At 39.0% G+C, this 22,544-nt stretch overlaps 2 protein-coding genes across 2 annotated transcripts; one reads left to right on the top strand and one right to left on the bottom strand.

Moving 5' to 3' along the window:
- The first annotated feature begins 10,486 nt into the window (after positions 1 to 10,486).
- LOC102712113 (ATP-dependent 6-phosphofructokinase 5, chloroplastic-like) lies at positions 10,487 to 15,148 on the top strand. The gene is made up of 14 exons (XM_006661698.3): positions 10,487 to 10,882; positions 11,298 to 11,625; positions 11,725 to 11,806; positions 12,226 to 12,299; positions 12,379 to 12,490; positions 12,648 to 12,743; positions 12,828 to 12,929; positions 13,024 to 13,098; positions 13,246 to 13,386; positions 13,663 to 13,779; positions 13,865 to 13,969; positions 14,215 to 14,295; positions 14,378 to 14,506; positions 14,611 to 15,148. The coding sequence occupies exons 2-14, from the start codon at positions 11,330 to 11,332 to the stop codon at positions 14,776 to 14,778; spliced, it is 1,578 nt and encodes a 525-aa protein (XP_006661761.1). The 5' UTR covers positions 10,487 to 10,882; positions 11,298 to 11,329; the 3' UTR covers positions 14,779 to 15,148.
- On the bottom strand, positions 15,139 to 21,663 carry LOC102711835 (meiosis-specific protein PAIR3). The gene is made up of 11 exons (XM_006661697.3): positions 21,598 to 21,663; positions 20,736 to 20,816; positions 18,968 to 20,617; positions 18,711 to 18,858; positions 17,617 to 17,757; positions 17,480 to 17,543; positions 17,247 to 17,396; positions 17,082 to 17,140; positions 16,509 to 16,643; positions 15,734 to 15,825; positions 15,139 to 15,654 (listed from the first exon to the last, which is right to left on the bottom strand). Exons 2-11 carry the CDS (start codon positions 20,763 to 20,765, stop codon positions 15,595 to 15,597), a joined length of 2,529 nt encoding a protein of 842 aa, XP_006661760.1. The 5' UTR covers positions 20,766 to 20,816; positions 21,598 to 21,663; the 3' UTR covers positions 15,139 to 15,594.
- Positions 21,664 to 22,544: the final 881 nt, after the last annotated feature.

Genomic DNA, 22,544 nt, shown 5'->3' with positions numbered 1-22,544 from the left:
GTGACCAACCCGTTATGTCGACTGGGTCTAGTCGAATCAGACCCAGTTGGTCTCAGCACCACACCACACTCGAACCCTAGCCTACAAGGCGAGAGAGCAGGCGGCGACCCAACGGCGACGAGGCGCATAATGGGTTGGCCACTGAGGTCAATCTCGTCATTTTAGAATTTTTGACTGAAAATAATAAAAAATTGGCCGGAGTGCCTAGTAGCTAATACCATATTTTTGTGGTGCCCTGTAGCAAATTCGTGATCTTACGGTGTTCACTGGCTAATTACATGTTTTTTCGATGTCTTATAGCAAATTTTGCCAAAACAAAAACTCATAAGAAGGGCATAGATGAGTTTTATGTAGAATTCGAGGTACTGGGAGAAAGCTCACTCATAGCCAACATAAGGAATAGAACTGTAGTATTAAGTAATACTGTTGGGTAGGGATGAGGAGGGATCCCGAGTTGAACCCACCTCGGGTTGTTGGACCATATTTATGTTGTAATACCTATGCTATTTTGTTCTCGTCTCACACAAAATTTGTTGGGTTACTTGGATCTATGTAATTAAAAATTTAATCGTTTTGAAAAATATCATTACTATTCATCTAATTTTGAGCGATGTCATATACTAACTTACCCTTTCACTACATTAAAATTCCTTTTTAGTCCTCTCTCTCTGGTGAGCCTAATAGCGGTGGAAGGGAGTGGCAGAGGAATCTGGATCATCTATATATTTACTACAGACATACACTGTTCATGGGAGTGGATTAGTAAAAAAATACCGTAAACAGTGAAGTAAATACCGTAGTTACCGTGCTTTAGGCACTTCAACATCACTGTAGTATTACTGTAGAGCTTGATCTGGTCCGTCCATTTTGATCCAATGATTAAAAAACAGTTTAAATTCACGGTATCATGATCCCAATCGGCGGCGGAGCCTTTCTAATGGTTTTTAAACCATAAAAATCATAATACTAAAATTTTAAGACATCCACTTTATGCTGGGTGAAACAAACTAGCTAGGCGAGGTGGTATCATTCTTTTTTGCTCGCTGTGCTGCTCCTGCGTTGCTCACTTGCTGTAGCTACGAATTTTTTTAATTTTATTTATTAAATATTTTACAAATTTAATTTTATATTTTAAAAATTCACATAACTAATCTCATACCGCTCTCTAGGAGGGTGGAATGCTGACGTGGCAAACATCAACATGGCTAGGAGGAACAGCTAGCAACGAGGCCCCGGGAACTTTTCGTGATTAAACCGCGGTTTGATATATATATATATGTATAACATATGTAATTGTTAAATCACAGAGACTCTCTTGGGTTAGTGGTAAGCAAAAATCGAATAAAATAAGCTCCTACGAGGGTTCAACCTCTGATCTCCAAGATAGAAGAGAATGACGGTGACCACTAAGTCAAGAAAGTGATTGTGACTAAAAAATTACTTATGTTTGTATTAAACCGCGGTTCAATCGCGAAAAGTTCCGGGGCGCGTGGCCATTTTGCATTTAGCTGCTAAATACAAAATGGCTCGACGTGCCATTGTCGGTTGTCCCTCCTGGCCGGGTGGTCATTTGCCACGTCAGCATTCCGTTCTCCTAGAGGGCGGCGGGAGGTTAGCTCTGTGAATTTTTGAAATACAAAATTAAATTTGTAAAATATTTAATAAATAAAATTCAAAAAATTCCTCTAGCTACCTCCTGGCGCTGCTCGCTGATGCATGGGCCAAGGCCCACGGTCACCGGTGCTGCTGCACTACGCTCGCTGTTGGGCCTAAGAACCACCAAAGCAAGCCCACTGCCTCTCCTTTTTCCTCTCTTTCTTTTTTTTTTTTGTTTTTCATCCTCAATTACTTAGAGCATCCCAACAATCCACGTCAAGCCAGTCGCCGAGAAGAAACAACATGTAGCCGTTGACTACAACTTTCACCTTCCTAACGAGATTAGAAGGTAAGTAAGATTAAATATTTCGCGTATATTGTAGTTGGTGTGATTTCATCGTCTTTAATCCATATAAACGAGGCTGGACCACTATCAAGTTCTGAGATTCCTGACTACCGTATTCAGGGGATTTATGGATATCTTATACCAAAGGTATTCACGATGATGCATGCAGAAATGTTTTTACGGATTATATCGTATTCGAAGACACATGGATTTTTATACATGTTCAAGTTCTCTAAAAGTAAATAGCTCTATATACCTGTTTGATGGTGCGGCCGCCAATGTATATTTTTCCCTTAGACATTTATTAATGGTTTGGACTGCAAACTTGAAAAACATGGATTTTGATAAGTTAATCGAATCAATACTACACTATATAATTATGAATGTATATTTATAAGGCATACGATATTTTTTGTCAGAATTAAATTCGACAATACATTTTATTCCCTAGCTTGTGAGAAGTTTTTTTTTTTTTTAAAAAAAAGCTCAACGGCGAAGGAAGAGAACTGCGTGCTCACTGCGATGAATGGCTTGAGCAAATTGCCAAACAATTAATTAATGTAGTGACATAATATGGTGCGACATTGTTTTTTCTTGTTATTAATATAAAGAAAAGCTTAGTTGGAACAACTTGTTTCAGTGTTCCAAACAGGGTTTCACTTACTGTTTAATAAACTGAAACCCTCGTACTAATAATACCATGATTATTGATGATAATTGCATGAAAACAACATGAATTTAAATTCAAAATTTTTGAATAAAATCCTCATAGTTTTGGGGGTCCAACCGTGTGGTAAGAAGGATAATGCGGTAGGTAGTAATTATCGTCGCAGTTAGGTAAAAACTATAATCGCGGTATCTACAACAACATTACAGTACAGTAATTGTGGCGATTTTTCGCTATCAATAATAATCATAGTTCTTATGTCAAATCATAAGATGTCACAATTATCACAATATATGTCACAATTATCGTAATAAATCACCGAAATTTTGTTAGATTTTTATTTCAAATTTTTTTGAATAAACATGATATTTACTAAACCAAAGCATGGTATATCATTATGCCAGCGATATGGTCAATTATCACGGTGATAATCGTGATGTTGCAAACCCCTGCTCCCGAACGACACTCGTATGTTGCTGTTCCCTCCGCTCCACATTACAAGATTTTCTATCATTTCTATCATTGACTAAATTCATTTATGTGCTAATGAATCTAGACACATACAAAACATATATACATTAATACATGAACGAATCTAAACAAATCCAGAAAATCTTATAACATGAAACGGAGTGAGTACTTTCTAATATTTCCAATATTCTTTATCACGTCTGCTTCCAGCGATTCTGATTAAAATAAGCCTTAACAAATGCTTGAAGAATTTCTTGTTTATCGATCCTGATCGATTACAGGCCAAAACAGAAACGACAATCCATGTGCGCAATGCTCTCTGTCCGAATAAATCCACAATGCTTTGATATGGGAAATGGTAGCTTTTATTATTACAAGTCATGAAACCCAAACAGTCAAAAGGGGCATTAGTAACCCATTCGCTTTCAAGTGAACAAGGTTACGCAGATAGAACAAGTCATAAGCAGCCGGTCATCATTTGAGTTTCTCAAGGAGCTTCGGCGCTACCTGCAGACGCATCCCACAGAAAAGAAATTGTAATTCCCTAACTAAGCAGTGCTTCAGCATAAATCATGTTTTTTTGGGGGGGTTGTAAATACTTACACATTTGTCAATGCATGACCAGTAGTCGAAATACTGCCCAGTGCAGTGTTTATGCCCAGTATCATCCTTCTCCACTCTCTTGACGCACTTCTGCACATCATACAAACACCATTAGGATTTGAGTGAACTCATCATAACACAGATGCATGGCTAAGTCCTAGAAAACTTGGAATACTATGAGCCTACGGGTGCAAGGGAACAGCATGATGGCGGGAAACGGAATTTAGCATTGAAGACTACTATAGCACAATATCCATGAAAATTTAACATATATCCGGTTTTAAGCTTACATCTGAAGAGGGGTATTTGTGAATCGTGTTGTTCAGTAAAACCCGTAAGAGTTCAGACACCCATAATGTTGAAATCACATAAGAGTTATTCCAACTACAGTGTAATTATTAAATTTCCATAAAGAAAATAGAGCATTTGATCAGAAACTGGTATTCAGATCAATATAAAGAACAGTAACACCTCCCAATGCATTCCCACCAACGATAAGTCTAACGTTAGCCAATGTGATGTTTGCATATATGGGAAGACACTGAATTGGCTAAAAGTCATGTGCACATTAAAAAGTGATGAAGAACATGTTTTGCCTGTAGTTCCTCAATCAAAAGACAGGATTAAGGTTTAACTTTTTCACATAATGGAAGCACGAAAGTAATCCAGTTTAAACAGTTGCTCAGTTAGTCAGTTACTATATCACAATTCATTCATGTTTAGCATTGCATCAGACAGCAGCTATTGTACAGTCCTACCACCATACACATCCAAGAAATAGTGATGATGCCACATTAAACTCTTCCATCAAGTAAAAGCATGTGCCATAAACAAAACAAAAACACTCATGATAAAGTAAATTCCGAGTAAAATTAGCAAGCACAGACACACCTCATACTGATACAGTGGTTTTACACACTGGGGCTTGCAGCGCTCTTCAAGGTACTTCTTTGGATCAACAAGCTCCTCTTCCGCCCTAAATTGAATAAAAAAACTAGCAGTTTAGACATTTGCATAACATTTCACGAACAGTAACATTTTAGCCAGCGAATGGATCTTTCTAGTATAAATACACTAGCTTTTCAATTTAAAATTTGTAATTTCACATAATTCCAAGATTAGCCGGCAAGATGGGTTGCTATTGCGAACGGGGAGGATCAGATCCCCAAGAATCAGTACGTGAAACATTCAGGAACAAGTTAGAAAAAAAAATCAGAGAAATGGAATCGGAGTGTTCACGCCAACTACAAGTATGAGATTGAGAAGCATACTGCATCTCTGGGAAGCAACAACGAAGCGGACAGTGGTGGATCTGAGGAAGACGACGGCGGCGGCGGCGGCGGCGACGGCGACGACGACTTGGGGTGGTTGGTGGTGGTGATCTGCGGAATACGACGGCGGCGGAGGGAGGAGAGGGGAGATCAGGCGAGGGGCGGAGTCGTCGTCGGCGGCGGCGGCGGCGACACGCAACCCTAGCGGCGGTGCTCGGTGGGGAAGACCAGAGAAAGGGAAGTAAACGAGTAATCTATCATCCGATGGCAGGTAGTGTAATTTTTGGGAAATCAACCAGGGCCGTCGGATTCGCTCGGACGGGCCAGATCGATCTCCCCCCGCAACAGCTCAATTAAGCACAAATCCCATATGTGAGATCTCGGTGATGACATCTGACTCTGGTGTTAGGGCTGACGGTGGTAGACACGTTGCATCGTTATCGAATGGCTATACGACGAAGAGAAGATGTCTAATAAAAATAACGAACGTGGTCTAGTCACAATATATTGATTTTGTCCGTGAATATGAATAAAGAATATCACATGCAGTCGGTAGCCATACTTTACTTGTTGTTTGAATGACCTAAGGTAGCGGGAGATCAGGCATGTGTCATTAATATTCCACAGGTGGCATTGTGCTGTATCATATCATAGATATTTTTTTCCTGTTGCCAGAAAAGGGTTTCATATTTAGTGCCGCCATGAGCTGCAGTAACTGATAGAGGCATTGTTATATCTATTTGGGACGATAGCTGAGGTTATGGGATGTGAACTCAATAAATCTAGGTCGATGATATATATGGGTCGATAACACAACCAACATACATTCCTACATATAATATATATGTAATTTTGTATTATATGTGATATCGAAAAAGGATAAATAAAAATAAATAAAAACAACATGCTAACCAATCTATATCATCTAAATAACCTATAGTGTGATACCCTAGAGAATGTATCGATTAGCCTCCTCATAGTCCATACACTTCACCCTCATCATAACTACCTTGTGTTGGCTTCCCTCTTGTATTGCGTCCGCATAGTGTCCCCCTCCTCGTGGCTCCTCTTCACTCCTTTTAATTCATCTAAGCTTCATCTCCCAATGGATTATATGTATTAGGAGAAGAGAAATCTGTTAGAAAAGAGGAGAAATACTGCCTTGGTGGTAGAGGAAGTGGGTCATTGCTACTCTTGTATGGATTGGAATGGTGAACCATAGTGACCATGGCCTACAAATTGGGACAATGAACCTAGGTGGGTGGCACTGTATAAATTGTGAATCCTGTGATGCTAGAATTGACCCTAGACATACAATCCTATGGAATATTTCCTTTTCTTCTCATGAATCAAAGACATCTATCAACAATCATAAAGAGATTGAAATTTCCAAAAATCCTTTACAAATCCTCAATTTCAAAGGACCCTAAAGAGGAGGCTGCTAAGAAAAAACTAAGAATCAATATACGTAGATGGTTCAATGCCCAGCACTAAAAAGTTACTTGTTCAAACTACTACTGATAAAATATATTATTTCTAACCTGTAGGAGAATTAGCTATAACCAAGGCCATTAAACACTATAATAGATGCTAGAACACTGCTCCCTCTATCTCTGAAAAACAAATTTCTAGGGGATGAATATGGATATGCACCGTATCCAGATTCATCCCATAAATTTACTTTTTCTTGGACAGATAGGGTATAAACTACTATTTACATTTACATGTAGCACATATATAACGTGGTTGTTTCGACAAACTTATCTTTTTTTTAATATGTTAGACATGTCTAAATTGGCTCATTTTTAGATTAGCAAGTTACTATCTTCATGTTTTAGAAAATTCTATGATTATGTCAAAACATTCCCTTTTACTACTTTAGTGGTTAACTTTTAAATTTAGAATTGTTTTAATTTCTCTCCAAGTGCCTAGTTAGCTAAGGAAATATTGAAATGATGAGATTTAGCGAAGTAATATTTATATTACCGGACAAAATTTAAATCCTAAATATATATTTTATAATGGAGGGAATATATTATATCAGAGTGAATGGTGTATCTTGTCAGATACTTCTTACTTGACTAATTTATTTTAAGGTGATGACAATGACTATGATTATTATTGTTGGTGTATTTTCAATATAATAGATCCTAACTAGAGTCTACGGTTTCCTCGAAAGCATCGGTTTTTCAAAGGATGCCCTGAAATTCCAAACATGTGTTACTGGTGAATGGATGCAACACATGCATGCTGCCTTGACTTGTAATTGATAACAACATTTGGGTTCCACGTCTCTCCGTGACTAAAGCAAACTAGTACTACTATTTTTTTAAAAAAAATATGTATCTATTACTAGAAAATCATCAATAAAATTCATCAGTAGTCAAAGATGCAAACACGTGATAAGAGATCTAAACTTGAAGATGAACTAGTTGCTAATATTTGATAACAAGATTTAACCAAAGCCTATATCCCAATGCACTGGTTAAGGATGCTCCTTCTCGATCCAACATAATTACGACACATGAGACTATTCACGACCATCCACCGATATGCAGCTAGCCAGTTATTTCAGCTTTAACTCTAATATCTATTGCGTACAACTCTAGGGCCGTGTTCGGCATGGTATGGACAAGATAACTTATCCTTGGCACGGAATACGCGGTAATAGATTAGTATATGATTAATTAATTATTAAAAATACGAAATAGATATTAATATGATTTTTTAAAACAACTTTCCTATAGAATTTTTTTTAAAAAAATACACCGTTTAGCAGCTTAAGAAGCGTGCGCACGGAAAACGAGGATGGCTTAGTTAACTTATAGGAGGACCGAACGCGGCATAAGTTATAAACTATAACCGCTTTGCATATATATTTAACACAACTCTAACAAATATATTGTTTGTGATTCACGAACGAGACACCGGTTGGTCAAACTAAGAGAGAGAGAGGGAAAAAAGGCATTGGAAGCATAGAAATGTCCGTCCAAGACCAAAGAACAACAAAAGAACGAATATTCCAAGTCCTGGGAAACTGCAGAGATTTTTTTCCCACTTCAGTGCTATTTATAAATGTATAAATTTCTAACTCACATTAAATTTAAATTATTTTATAACAATATTGTAAACTAATTTATCTTTATCCAGATAAAAGAAGAAAACGACTGGTTTCGCAGGAACTGACGTGCTCGTCTCAATAGCTGATTCACAGTTAATGATATAATATGTAGCCCAGTCCAAAATGAATGGGGTGATTGTTTGTCTTTTTTTTTTCGAAGAGTATATTTACCAACGAAAAATAATTTATAAATAAATTTTTTATATATGTGTTCGTAGTTATCTAAAAACCGATGATAGAAAATAAACTTCAGTGAAAACTTAAAATCAAATTCAAATTGGAGATTAAAAATTTAAATTTTAGCTTATAAGTAAAGCAGAAGCGAAAAGATGGAGTGGATTGTACATGTATTCTTTTGTTTCATCTAGAATTACAGCCTAGACCTGCTAATGGGTTGGATGAAAATGGATTAAATAGGTTGGTTTTAATTTTGGATTGTGTTTGGTTGGGTGTAAATGGATTGTAACTTCAAATGGTCTGGATTGGATTGGGTTATAGAGACAAATGGATTGGTATGAACTGGATTTGGTTAGGTTATTTTAGGTTCTAAATGGATTTAACCCGTGGAGGGTAAATGGATCATTTAATTGGATAGCTAATGGATAAGATAACAGACATACGTGGGTCCCACATATAGAAATCAACCAAAATTTGCACAAAGTTGCTTTTATACATAACAGATCATCCCACTAAATTTCAGTCAAATTTGATAAACTTATAGTGTGAACGCGAGTTTTAAAATTTTAGGTCCGAGTTTATATATATCAAATAGTGCATCCATGGGTTGAATTCATTTTAACCAAATGGGTTGGTGTGGGTTGGGCTAAAATTAAAGTTGGATTGGTTTGGATTGGATCCCAATAAAGAATAATTGGTGCGGGTTGATTTGGAAGACTAATTAGCAAAGAAATGGATTGGAGCGGATTTGGATTAGATTACAATACAGGCTTAATTACAGGTGTTTTTGTTATTAGAAATGATAACTTTCCGTTCCGATCAACCTATCCAACAGCTGAACGGCACCATCTCCAAGCAGATTAATTAATTACTAGGCATATCAATAATTGACTTGTTAATGGAAAAGAAACATAAGCTTGAGATAATTGGAACTCACGAGTCACGAATCAACCTTATTTACCATCATTAATACGAGCAAAAACTCAAGCAAAAGAATAATCTAGTGTAGCAAATTAAAGATCGATTATAACGTCTCCCTAGAGTGAGGAACAAACTAAAACCAATGGTCGTGTTTGTTATCTTTCACTGTCAATGCTTAATCTGGCTACTGTGAACATGATTGGTGCCTGTGATGCCATGTAATGAGTAATAATTACTTTATGTTGCTGTCGTATCTGGTAGTGTTTTCTTTCTGGAAGTGCTCAGCATTTTCAATACCTGTTAATTAATACCTTGAATTTGATACTTTATTTCGAAATAAATATTAATTGGAACTAACAGAATCTCTCTTATCCGTGCATAAATCATACTATTGTCCAGCTCATTCGGCATGTGAGAAATCTTGTAAATCTCTATCTAAAATAATTTATTCCTGTGAGAACTATATATGTGTTTTATCGGTAATTTTTATCCATCTTAAGGTTTTATTATTATTATTTTGCTAAGAAATACCAAATCAAATGCCCTAGCTTTGAAAAACTAGATCTTTGGATGTCCCCACTGGAAGAACAACCCCTACACATACTTTATGTGTCCAAATATTCTTAGCATCCAATATAACCATAACAAGGATAACAAAAGATCACAGCACCCATTAAATATAAAGTATATTGGTTAGTGTTTAAGTAATAGTATACTATTGTAACAATGAGTAATGTTGGTAGCAGGTGATGAATCTGCTACCACCTACCCTACCACTAGCCCTGTATTATTATTATTATTATTATTATTATTATTATTATTATTATTATTATTATTATTATTATTATTATTATTATTATTATTATTATTATTATTATTATTATTATTATTATTATATATATATATATATATATATATATATAATTGAACACATATGTCAATCATCCTATTAATTATCTACTTCTTTATCTTTAAAAAGATTAAAAAAGATTGTAAGACTTATGGACACATATGTTTGTAATATGGTATAATTAAGAAATGATAAATGTAAAAAATAACGATAATAACATATTATTCTTACTTTTTCAATAAAATCACATTGCATCGCACATATACTATACTAAAACATATAAAAGTTATATAATATTTTTGTTTATGTACCAAATTTAAACTTAGAAGTTACAGACTGATTTATTTTAGGACAGACCGAACAGAAAAGAAACCAAACCAAACTCCTCTAAAAAAAAACGTGAAACAAAAAAGAAACCCCCCCAAAATAAAAGAAAAGAAGGGCGCCAGTCAGCGGCCCAAAGGCGCCGGCTTTTTCTGCCTCCTCTTCTTCTTCTTCTTCCTCCCTCCTCCTGATCCCTCTCCCTCCTCGATTCGGGACGGCCACCTCTCCCGCCGGCGACCTCTCGCTCCCCGTCGCCGCCTCCTCCTCGTTCTTGCGTGCATTCGCCGTGACTTCCTCAAAAAAGATTGGATTTTGGCCTCTCTTTCTCGCCGAAAGATTGGGAGAAGAAGAAAAACCGAGACGGAGGCATCGAGGCGAGGTGGTGGCGGCGGCCGGCGGCCTCCCTTCCGCGCGCTATAACAAGCCGACGCCGACGTAGACGTCGCCGCCGCCGTCGCTTCCCCCTCCGTTTTCCCTTGGAAGCTTCGCTCTCGGCCGGCTCCTCCGGCGGTCGGGTCCAGGAGGACAGGCCTTGGTGCGTTCGTTATGTTTCTTTGATTTTTTTGCGTTTAGGTGATCCTTGTGTTCAGAGTGATTCGCAAATATATTTTTTTTCTTCGTTTCAGTAATTCAGGGTAGAAAGATTCGTGTGCTCTGGGAGGGAAAGAAAGATCGGTTTTTACTTTTTGTTTACCCGAACAAAATCGCCGTATGATTTGTTTTCACATGACAATTTGTGATAGTTCCAAGATTCCTGGAACATTTTTCATATCAGCATATGACATCTGCTCCATATAGAAAAGGTGGAGCAAAATTTTTAGCTGGTCAGTTTGGTCTATATGTAGTGAAGGAATATTCCTTTCATTTATTTTTCTTAAAAAAAAATTGGGTGGAATTGAAGGCAATAGTAGAGGTGGCTCTCAGAAAATTTGATGTAACCTCCTCTGCAGGATTTCGCATGCTCAGACTCGGTGTCTGAAGAATGGCTCTAAAATCGCCAGTGCACTATGCTGGCTCAATCACTTCAGGTCAGAAGCACCTGGGTTGTTTTGGTGTGCCCGGCTGCGATCGATCACGATGTGTCAGATGTGATAAGAAATCAAGAACATGTCAGCTGGTCACCAGAGCTATATCCGTGGATCGCTCGCAACTAGACTTCTCAAATCCAGATTGGAAGAAGCAATTCCAAGAGGACTTCAATAGGAGGTTCAGTTTGCCTCACTTGAAAGATGTCATTGATGTCGAACCGAGGCCAACAACGTTTTCCCTCAAGAGCAGGTGACAAATACATTGCTCCCTAGTTTAACAGTTTGGAGATTGGAACATCTTGCTCTAGGATGAGCTTTAAGTGTGACATGTTTGCTATGTCTACAACAGGGCTCCTCTGGAGAATGTTAATGGTTCTATCCAAGAATCATGGAACGGGTATGTAAATGATGATGACAGAGCACTTTTGAAGGTATGCTTTAGCATTGAAGCATCAGGTTTAGCTAGAAATGAATAGACTCGAGAAAAGTTACTTCAATAGGTTCTCTGGCCACTTTGTTGTATCACACATTTTCTTTTCACTTTGGGAATACAAGTGCATGTGCATGCATGACTTGAACTTTTATTTTTCATCAATATTGTATTTGATTCAAATAAAAGTAATGCAAGATAAGCAAAGCATCAAAGCCATGGTAGTAAGAATTTTCTTGTTGAGTATTATTTCTACTACTCTGAAAACATGGTTGGAGAACTGCTCATTGTTTACTCTCTTCTTGACATAATAAGTTCATTTTTGTTTCTATCAAATAAGTGTGAAGGATCATTATGTAGTGAAGGTAAATTTCAGTAATTGAAATATAAATTCTCATTGTAAATTTATTCTTTCTTCAGGTTATTAAGTTTGCCTCACCAACATCTGCTGGAGCGTATTGCATTGACCCTGATTGCAGCTGGGTGGAGCAATGGTGATAAATATTACCTACAAATTCAAATGTCGAATTGTGGTGATTCGTTTCTTCCCTAAGCAGAAGTTATCTTTTCCAGGGTGCACCGTGCTGGCCCACGCAAACAAATATATTTTGAACCTCCGTACGTGAAGGCTGGAATCGTTACATGTGGTGGACTTTGCCCTGGTCTCAATGATGTCATCCGTCAGGTATGACAAATTGAATAGAACTGGACAAGTTGATCTTTGGGATCCTATACAGAAAAATTGATGTTGACTAACCAAACCCATCGTATGATTGTATCTTTAGATTCTCTTCAACAGAACATTAATTGTCAATTTAATCTTGCCTGCCCTCTTCTTGTAGATTGTGCTTACACTGGAAAAATATGGAGTGAAAAATATTGTTGGAATACAGCATGGTTTCCGTGGATTTTTTGAGGACCATTTAGCAGAAGTGCCGGTAAGGCATATTAACGAAGTTTCTGGAAAAAAAATGATAACCATATTGAAAATAGTTAATGACATTTTTTCCCCCTTCGTTCAGCTTAATAGGCATGTCGTTCAAAATATCAATCTTGCCGGTGGAAGTTTCTTAGGAGTTTCTCGTGGTGGAGCAAATATCTCAGACATTGTTGACAGTATCCAGGCATGAATATGTCATTGTATGATTCAAAATATATGTTTGCAACTAACTGATGCACAGAAAACTTATCAATTTTATTTCTGCATACCCTATTCAGGCCCGAAGGCTTGACATGCTCTTTGTTCTAGGTGGCAATGGGACTCATGCTGGAGCTAACCTTATACATGAGGAGGTATGTTAAATTCTAAGTTCATTGTATCTAGTTTTGTTCCTGGATTGTGATCTACAAACAAAATATCTTGACCTTAGTCATACAGAGAGTGAGGAGATGGTTATATCTTACATCTGTCTGTTTGCTTCCTAACTCTTTTTTATCTAGTGCCGCAAGAGAAAACTGAAAGTTTCAATTGTGGGTGTTCCAAAAACCATTGATAATGACATACTACTGATGGACAAGACATTTGGATTTGATACAGCAGTGGAAGCAGCACAAAGAGCTATCAACTCTGCATATATTGAGGTGATTCATTTCATGAACCATTCAACCTATTATGCACATCTAACTGAAAAACTATAACATATGCACATATTAGTTACTACCTCCGCTTCATAATATAAGACTTTCTAACATTAACTAGATTTATATAGATGCTAATGAATCTATACATATATACAACCAATATACATTGATCAACTAATGAAATCTAGGCTAGCCAAAAAGTCATACAATATGAAACAGAGGGAATACCATTTACAAGCCGAAAATATTTCATTTTAACATTTACTTGGGTTTTAGGCACATTCTGCATTTCATGGCATTGGATTGGTCAAGCTGATGGGAAGAAGCAGTGGCTTTATCACAATGCATGCTTCCCTGTCTAGTGGTCAAGTAGATATCTGCCTGATACCTGAGGTATATGAACAACACCATTGTGATGCGTTACCAATGTACTATGCTGCTACAGTTGATCAAACTCACCGATAAAATATGTGTCAAGGTACCATTCACTCTTGATGGACCACATGGAGTTCTTCAACACCTCGAGCACTTGATAGAGACCCAGGGATTTGCTCTGATTTGTGTAGCAGAAGGAGCTGGGCAGGTAAGACTACTTTTAGGTAGAAAACAAATTGTTTTGAGGAATGTACTTCTGATGTGAACATCCTTCATATTGTTGCCAAGTATCCCTTGTATTTAGGGTTTAGGCATTGACTTGCACTGAAAAATTGGTCATTAGTTGTGATATGAGGTGTTAGTATACCATGTGGAATACTGCTGTTAACTATCCACTTTGTTCTATATTTCCTATGTAACAATCATATAACAAATACTTCAATGTACCAACAGGAACATTTGCAACAGTCCAATGCGACCGATGCATCAGGGAACATGATCCTCAGTGATATCGGTGTGCACCTTCAACAGAAGGTTTGCCCATCAAACATTCATCTCGACGACATACCATGCGTCAAACCATCTATATCTAACTTGAGCCATGTCCATACCACAGATCAAGTCTCATTTCAAGGAAATAGGCGTCCATTCTGATGTGAAATACATCGATCCTACCTACATGGTCCGTGCTGTGCGCGCCAATGCGTCCGATGCAATCCTATGCACGGTGCTTGGTCAGAATGCTGTAAGGCGCCTTTTCCCCCTCTCTAGCTTTCTGCCTCACAAGTTCTAGCAGAGCAGCATGTTGTCCCAACTCTCAACCACTGGTTTATTGATTGAATTCTGCAGGTTCATGGTGCATTTGCAGGGTTCAGTGGAATCACAACCGGTGTATGCAACACGCACAATGTATACCTGCCGATCCCAGAAGTCATCAAGTCCACAAGAGTCGTCGATCCAAATAGCAGGATGTGGCACCGCTGCTTGACATCGACGGGGCAACCAGACTTCCACTGATCAGTAACATGAGTTCCTGAATCCTGACAGTGCAAGTTCATAACATCTGAAGCTCAAAGTTATAGGTGATTTGCATTTTGTATAGTAAGGGGAGTACCTGTTCTGGTATTTCATTCATTCGATGTTTTTTCATCTTTCATCAGAAAGAAACATCGTCTACCATTGATCCTTGAGGTGCAAGATGGTTACAATAAGCACCTCATCAAAGGATAACTTATTTTTGTAGATTAGCAGTTCATGCTTTATGTAGAAACCACAGGGAAGTAGTGAAAGATCTCAAACTGCAAGGGAGATGACTAGCTCCCAGTACTATAAGATTTGTATACATGCTCACAGCTGAAATAATGGAGAACATTGCCTTGTATTCTCATCAGAAAATCATGGTACCAAATTTCATTTTTCAACTGTCCACATGACATAAAATCAAACCATGTATAATAAACATTTGCACCGCATTTACAATAGACGGTAATCCAACTTATGAGTTTTGCCCAGTCCAAGATAAAATGAGCAATGACAGTACACAGCACAAGTATTGCGTTGGCACTCAGGAATGTAAGTTACTCGAACTGACACCGCTAGAAATGTCTGTCTATCTGATAATCGGTTCACCAGTTAGGCAATCTAGAACGTACGAAATGATGCTACGAATTAGCTAAAATTGTCTTATTTAAGTTCAACTTGTAAGGAACCTATAATCATATATGTGCATTCTGACACTATTTTCCTGTACCTTTTTTTTGTAAATGAAACTGTACGACCTAGTCAAAACATCTTTTGATATGTACTTCTACAGAGTAAACCAGCTTGGTTTGGTTACTCTGCAATGAGCTCCTTGAGGACATATTTAAGTCCCTTCATCCTCTTCCTCGCCCTCTGCAATGCAATGTGTCGCAAACAGATGAGCATTTGATCGATATGGTTTCAGGAGTGTTTATAAGTTGTATTGGCTCACCTTCTGGATCTCAGCAATTTTGGTTTCTGCGTCGTTGAGCTGTGCGCCGACTGTTTTCTCAGCATTCTGAAGAAGCTTCTTGTGTGACGCTTCTGTTGATTCAAGCGTAAGGAAAAACCATGGCTCAGTGGAAGTGGTGATTTAGATTATCAGTGGCTAGTTAAAGAACAGAGCATGTAAATGACAAACAGAGTACTTGAAGAGGCTGTCATGTTAACCACACCATAACTTACATCCTAATAGTGCTAAGAAAGGATCAAAGCTATAGTTATGCCAGTGAACAAATATCCCGTTCCACAGGAACCGGCGTCCCCTGAGAAAATTGACTTCACATGCAGATTGTGTTATCATCTTTTCAACTAAACGTGTCATTTTAACATGTAGCATTACCAATTTGTAGCAGTAAAGTAGAAATGTTTGGATCATGTAATTGAAATATCAATCGCATATAAGTATATAACATGTAGCATTACCAATTTGTAAGTAGAGATATCCAATGGCAAATTGACAATGCTTGTAACCATCTACTTGACTACTCTACGTTTCACAATATCGGCCTGTTTTTTTATAATTTGTACATACAGAAGAGTAAGAATATATATTCCAAATTTTCATCACACCCCGATTTATGAGCCTAGTAGTTCATAAGGTTCAGTTTATAGAAAGCTTAACATGCTTCGCAATCATAGAGGTTTTTTCAGGTGTATATTGGTACGAAAAGTTTAATTGCTTCAGTCGCTTTCATAAAGATGTGGATATATCAAGTTAAACTTACTTTGCTTGTCAGCAACTTCCTTAAGTTCTGTGTGGTAGGCCTCAAAGTCCTCAAGAGAATTCTTGCAACCAAGCAACTGCTGGTTGACCTCCTCCTTGAACTTCTCATGAAGAACCCTTAACTTTTCTTGTTGTTCTGCAATCCAGAAGACATCAGTTGTTAACAAAAACAAGACATGCAGGGAAAAATACAAATTGAAGATTATGCAATAATTGATTGTTGAGATTTAACTCAGTATACGATACAAGATCAAAATAGCGAAGTACATAAAGACCAAGCCACATTATATGATTGCAGACAGAATAAAAAAAATTGCTACATTAACTTTTCTCAAACTAATAGTATTCATTACATTCACTGTGCAGAGAAGAGATTGCAAGAACCAGGTTTAATTTATAGATTTCCAGTTATGGTGTCTATTTGCATCCAACATTCCTCTTTGTTTTGTTGTTTATCATCCATTATATCAAAGTGAATTTTAGCATATGTTGGCCATAGCTTAAGGGAATACAGTGCCACATCTTGTTTTCATAGATTAATTGAATGGTTGCATCAACATGATTAGAGTTTTACCTTCATATGTTGACTCTAAACGTTTCCTTTTAGATTTCCCTGCATTGACCAACTTATCCCTGAAACCGCAGTTAAATGCGATGCATGAAAGGGGCAGTATATATAAGGCCTATAGATACAATTGAATGTGCATAAGAGGCAGTTCTAGGTAGCACTGGCACTTACACATCAGCCTGCATCTGCCCCTCAACCCCTTCAAGGTGCTGGCGTATTCTCTCTCCAGTAGCTGAAAGTATCTTAGAACTTTTATTGCTTGTTTCAGACTTGATTTTGGTTTGGAACCTTCCTAGCACCACTACTAATTGATCAAAAGCCCTGCTGAAAGTCAAGAAATGAAATCAATCCAAGTAGTAACATTGTGTGCACCTACTTTTATGCCACTACGACCCAAGTCAAACCTTGTTAGGTAGTTTTCTGGGCATTGCTCTGGTTCTTTGTCTAACATGGCAGTTTCTTGCGTATCTGAGGGGGAAAAGGATATATCGGTCACAGACCACAAACCATGAACACATAACCGTAAAGTAATCGGTATTACCAGAATTTGCAAAAGGGGTAGACGAAGGAAATTGTCTTTTGCCCTTTCTACCATCTTTTAGATGTGATTTTTGGCCCATATGTTCAAGAGAAGATTTATCAGGGCTGTCAACATCTGAAAGCCATTTGTGAGATTTATATCCTGCATGTGAAGAATCAAGCGACAAGGCAGGATTAAGAAATTTTAAGATAGATGTGCACATCTCCAATGAGAACTTTAGCACATGATATTAAACTTCTGAAACTAATAGCAAATTTAACATGGCAAACAGTACTGATGAAATACATGTAATCCAAGAATATGCTTGCACATGGAAGAATATGCCACATGTTACTGCTATCATGCTATGCCACTTGTCAGTTGTCACACAAACTGCTTGTTCTCATTAACAGGCACTTTCAAGTTTCAAGGTCCTTCAGTTACAAAAAATTGGTGCAACCTAGCAGCAAGACAAAACCATCCGTCCAGAAAAAGAAATTTTGGAAATATTCTGCGCAGCCAATGAACACCACTTACAATAGGTCACTTCGAAGTCATCTAACAGCTTGATAAGGCAGTACAATTGATGTCATGGTAATAACAGCAAAAGCAAATGTAGATACTACATTTATCATGTAACATGATATAATCCCACCACTAGCAACCCGGCAAATATGTTTGCCAGTCTGGAAGGAATTCAATATTGAAATAATCAAACTTCGAGTGTTTATGGGGCCTAAATGATGAAGTAACAATTTGCACGGTGAAAAAAAGGCAAAGGTGATAAGAAATAAGGACATTATTTCTAAACACCAATACTAACAGGTTTAATCTGATAGAGTATGCAAATGTTATTAGGATTATTGCTAGTGCTAATTATATGACCTAAATGGTAGTCAATAGGTGCTTGAAATACATATGCAGATGATTTTCGTCCAATAGAGTATTGTCCCACATGCAGAATAATGGGGGGGGAGGGGGGGTGGTAGTGCACTGCAAGTTAGCATCACCAACTTAGAAATGTGGCATTAAAGATGAAAGGAGCATAACATGGCATAGCAGAATTATTTTGTCTTTTAAAGAGCGTAGAAAATTGACATTGATGGCATTCTAACCTTTTCTAAAGCTTGGAATAGAACTTTGAGCCCCTTCATTATCAATAGGAGAAAGGGGCGAAAGAGATGGTTGTTTTCTGTTCTGTCCTTCCTCCTGAGAAATAGGAGATTCACTGCCAGGTAACTCATTGGTTTTCTCCATTTCGTCCTGACAATAGAAAAATCAATGTGTCAAACAGATAACATTGTTCTGCTAACTAGAGTGTAAAAATAACCATTTCCTAAAGTTGCAATATGATTTAGAGATTGAAGCATACCAATGGCTCAAATTCTGGATCTGAGGCATAGGAAGTTGATCTTGACCTGTTCACACGTTTTGGATATTTCGAGCTAAAGAGGTCATCGTCTAGCATTTTACTTCTCTGAGGGGATATTTTTATGTTAGCTGCAAAAGTAGGACTAGCAAAATCATCTGGCATGTCTCTGAATCTGTCTGCCAATGGACTGGCATCCTTCTGTACAAATTTCCCATATATCTCAGGACTTGCATCACGTTCCCATGAGTACTTCTTCAATACAGGGGATGGATTAACACCACCAGAAGGTGTGGAGTTAAAACTATCCCCTCCTGCTGTTCTGTCTGAAGCTTCAGGGACGTGGGTATTATCTTTCTCCTTCTGACGAGGCGATATAGAAGAACATTTTCCCTTGTTCTTTAAGGAAGTAAGTTGAGGAGAAGAAGGCTTATGTTCACCATCATTCAGAGTCTTGGCCGGTAAATTTTCAGTAAACTGCATTTTCCGAGGCCCAACATTAGCCATCATATTCACCCTTATCTCCCTTTTAGGGCTTCTAGAACAGCTCTCAGCAGTTTTTCCTGCTCGGGATAAAGAAGAAAAGGAGTTTGCTTTCTCACCTTTATTCTCCGATGGCACATATTTAGAAGGTACCTTTCTTTCCGAACCATCCTGTGTGGTCTTATCAGAAATCCTGTCTGAACAACGTGCCTTCTTTGGCTCAATTTTAGCCTTCCTACTCGAGCTTCTACGATTTCTCAAGCTACCAGAATCACCAATTGCAGATTTTCCTACTGTCTTAGGTGTGCATTTATCGTTGAAGGCAAACACATTATCCACCACTTTCTGCTTGGGTGTAGAACGATGAGTGGACAATGGTTTCTTTGCACTCCCGCTTTTATCCTGATGCGTGGAGGCTGCTGGTGCTTTCTTGCGACCCAATGAACGAGTAATAGGTCTTACTTCAACTACTTGTGGACTGTCAGAGTCTGACTCAATTGGATCAGAGGATGGTTTGTTCGCTGTTTGACTGTTAAGCTGAGCTGGTGTCTTGATGTTATAAGGAACAGGTGACGTGAAAACCTGCTTTCTCCCCAATGATGGTCCATTGGCAGTTTGACTTTTAGGTTGGCATGGAGTCTCGATGTCTTCAGGATTTGGAGAAGAAACAGCCTCCTTGTTTTGTGAAGCACCACCAAGGATCTCCCACAGCTTCATCCTGAGCACTTCGCTGTTGGGCTTGTTTTTATCTGCAGATTCCATTTGACGTTTTCCTTGGGAACTCACAAGTGGTGGCCTATCTAATTGATTAAGATGACTGTCTTGTTCTCTTCTTGTTCCAAAGGAAAAGGTTCCTGTTTGCTCAAGTGCATTATCGTCAGGTTGTGATACAGAAACCTTAGCAGGGACAGGTTTAGGCACCGTTTCAACAGACCCATCATGGTTTGCAGCTTCTGGAGAGACCCGAAGTGAAGCATTATCCATTTTGGGAGGTCTAGATCTTCCATCAGTTCCCTGGGACAAGTTCCTCTCAAATGCAGCGTTACTAGCAGCATCTCTGCCTCTTGATACAGAGCTCGCCCTCGGAATTGTGATGCCGACTGATACCTTAGGGAATTTACCACATGGATATTGATTGCTGGCCAAACTCCAGTAATCACTTGATGTAGCCTACACAGAGTATAACATGCTACTTTTTTAACACTATAATGGAAAAAAATTCTGAAGGTGAAAGAATAACATGAAAAGGAAGGTATCCAGCAGCTTAGCAGAGGAAATAGCTACTCACTTTCTGAATGTTCGTCAGCTCAACTTCCATAGGAGCAGCTTTTGCGACAATATCATACCAAATTAACTAACAAGGTTGAACCTGATAGATAGAAAAACAGCTGCATAAGACAAGATTCTACTGGTCTGAGAGAATCTTTCAGAATCATATTATGCTTCGCAAATGAATATAGAGTTGTTGCAAAGAAAATCTTTACTGCAGTGGTAGTAGAGCTGCATTATATAACCAAACCTAAATTGATAAGGTGGATGATTTGATCGATAACTGCACCAGTGTTCTGCTGCCGCTCAATCTAACAAGCCAATTTAGCCTACCCAGTGAAATTCTGGGAGCCGTCCATTACAAGCATATCAAACCAGAGGACGTAATGGTATGCGAGTATCGTATAGCAGCAGCAAGGTAAAACGCAATCCGGGCTGTACTCAGTATCTGGAAGAACCCAACTCTGAATGAAGCAATATGCCAATTCCAATTCTGGAAGAACCCAACTCTGGAAAACCCTCAGCAATTGATTTGCGTCCAATGGGGCAATATGCAATTCCATAGTGACAGAATTTAGGATGAAATCCAACTGGAACATACGATCCCTTTGCGTCGAATGGGGCAATATGCAATTCCATGGTGACAGAGGCGACAACCCCCAACAAGATCAGGGGAGCTCATGTCCACAATTCGCCAGTGCCAGCTTTGCAACTGCGGTGAAAATCAGAAGCGATCACCCCAGAAATGCACAGGCGGGTTCTTCCTAAGCGATTCACCGTCCTCCAAACCCTAAAATCTCGCACTAGGGAGAAAAAAAATCGCGGAACGAACTAGCCAGTAGACGGGGAATGGACGGGGGGCCAGTAGCCCAGCACCTTACCCCGGTGACACCGGCCGGCGACGCCTCCCGAGTCCTGACGCGACGCTCCAGCCTCCAGTAGTTAATCGGCTCGCCCACCACCACCACCGGTTCACCACCCCCTCGGGGAATCCTCGGACGAAAGCGTACACGAACCTCCGGCGAGGCGCCCTTCGCGCCGCCGATGGAGCCAAAGCTGATCAAAAGCCGTGGCGGGTGGAAGAGGAGACGAGATGAACACACACACACACACACAGGTACGAATATACGATACACCACCGCACGAACACCAGTGGAAGGGGGGAACACGACGAGCAGTGAGGGTGCGTGCGTGTACGGGCTCACCTCCGCTGCCGCCGCCGCTCGCCGGCGTAGAATCCGCCGCGGCCGTCGAGAGCTCCGGCGTAGGGGGGGGGGCGAGAGAGCGGGGGATTTTGAATTTTTCGGGGAACGGAGCGAACTGTTGGGTTGTGTTTTGTTTTTCTGCACGCCGTTTCGTGTGCGCCGTTGATGCTTGATGTGTCGCTGACATGTGGGGCATGCCTAGATGGTTGGCCCATATGTCAGTGAAAGGATGGGCGGGGCGAGGTGCTGAGCGGTTGACGATTCTTGGCTGGCCCCACCACTGCCACGTGGAACTATAGCGTTTTTCAGCCCTTCTGACTGGTTCGTTGGCCCCACGTACTTGTGGTCCACCTGTCGGTGGGAGAACGTGGCGTGAATCTGGCTGACACGTGTACACTAAAGTTCGTGTGGGCCCTAAAGTGCAGAAATTATTTATGTACCCAGAAAATGTTGTACGCAACGTGGAAGTTTTGTGATTTCAAATTACTTGCTCTGTCCTAAAATAATTTTATTTTTTACTCACACATGTACCAATGCAAAAGCTAAAAGACTAAAATATTATATACTTTATTAAATCTTAAAACAGTTATCCTCTACTTTATCAATCTTCAATGCATTTATTA

This window comes from Oryza brachyantha, chromosome 10 (genome assembly GCF_000231095.2).
Source record: "Oryza brachyantha chromosome 10, ObraRS2, whole genome shotgun sequence".
NCBI classification, from domain to species: domain Eukaryota; kingdom Viridiplantae; phylum Streptophyta; class Magnoliopsida; order Poales; family Poaceae; genus Oryza; species Oryza brachyantha.
The sequence above is the reverse complement of the archived record's forward strand: the minus strand, read 5'-3'. Positions and strand labels throughout refer to the sequence as shown.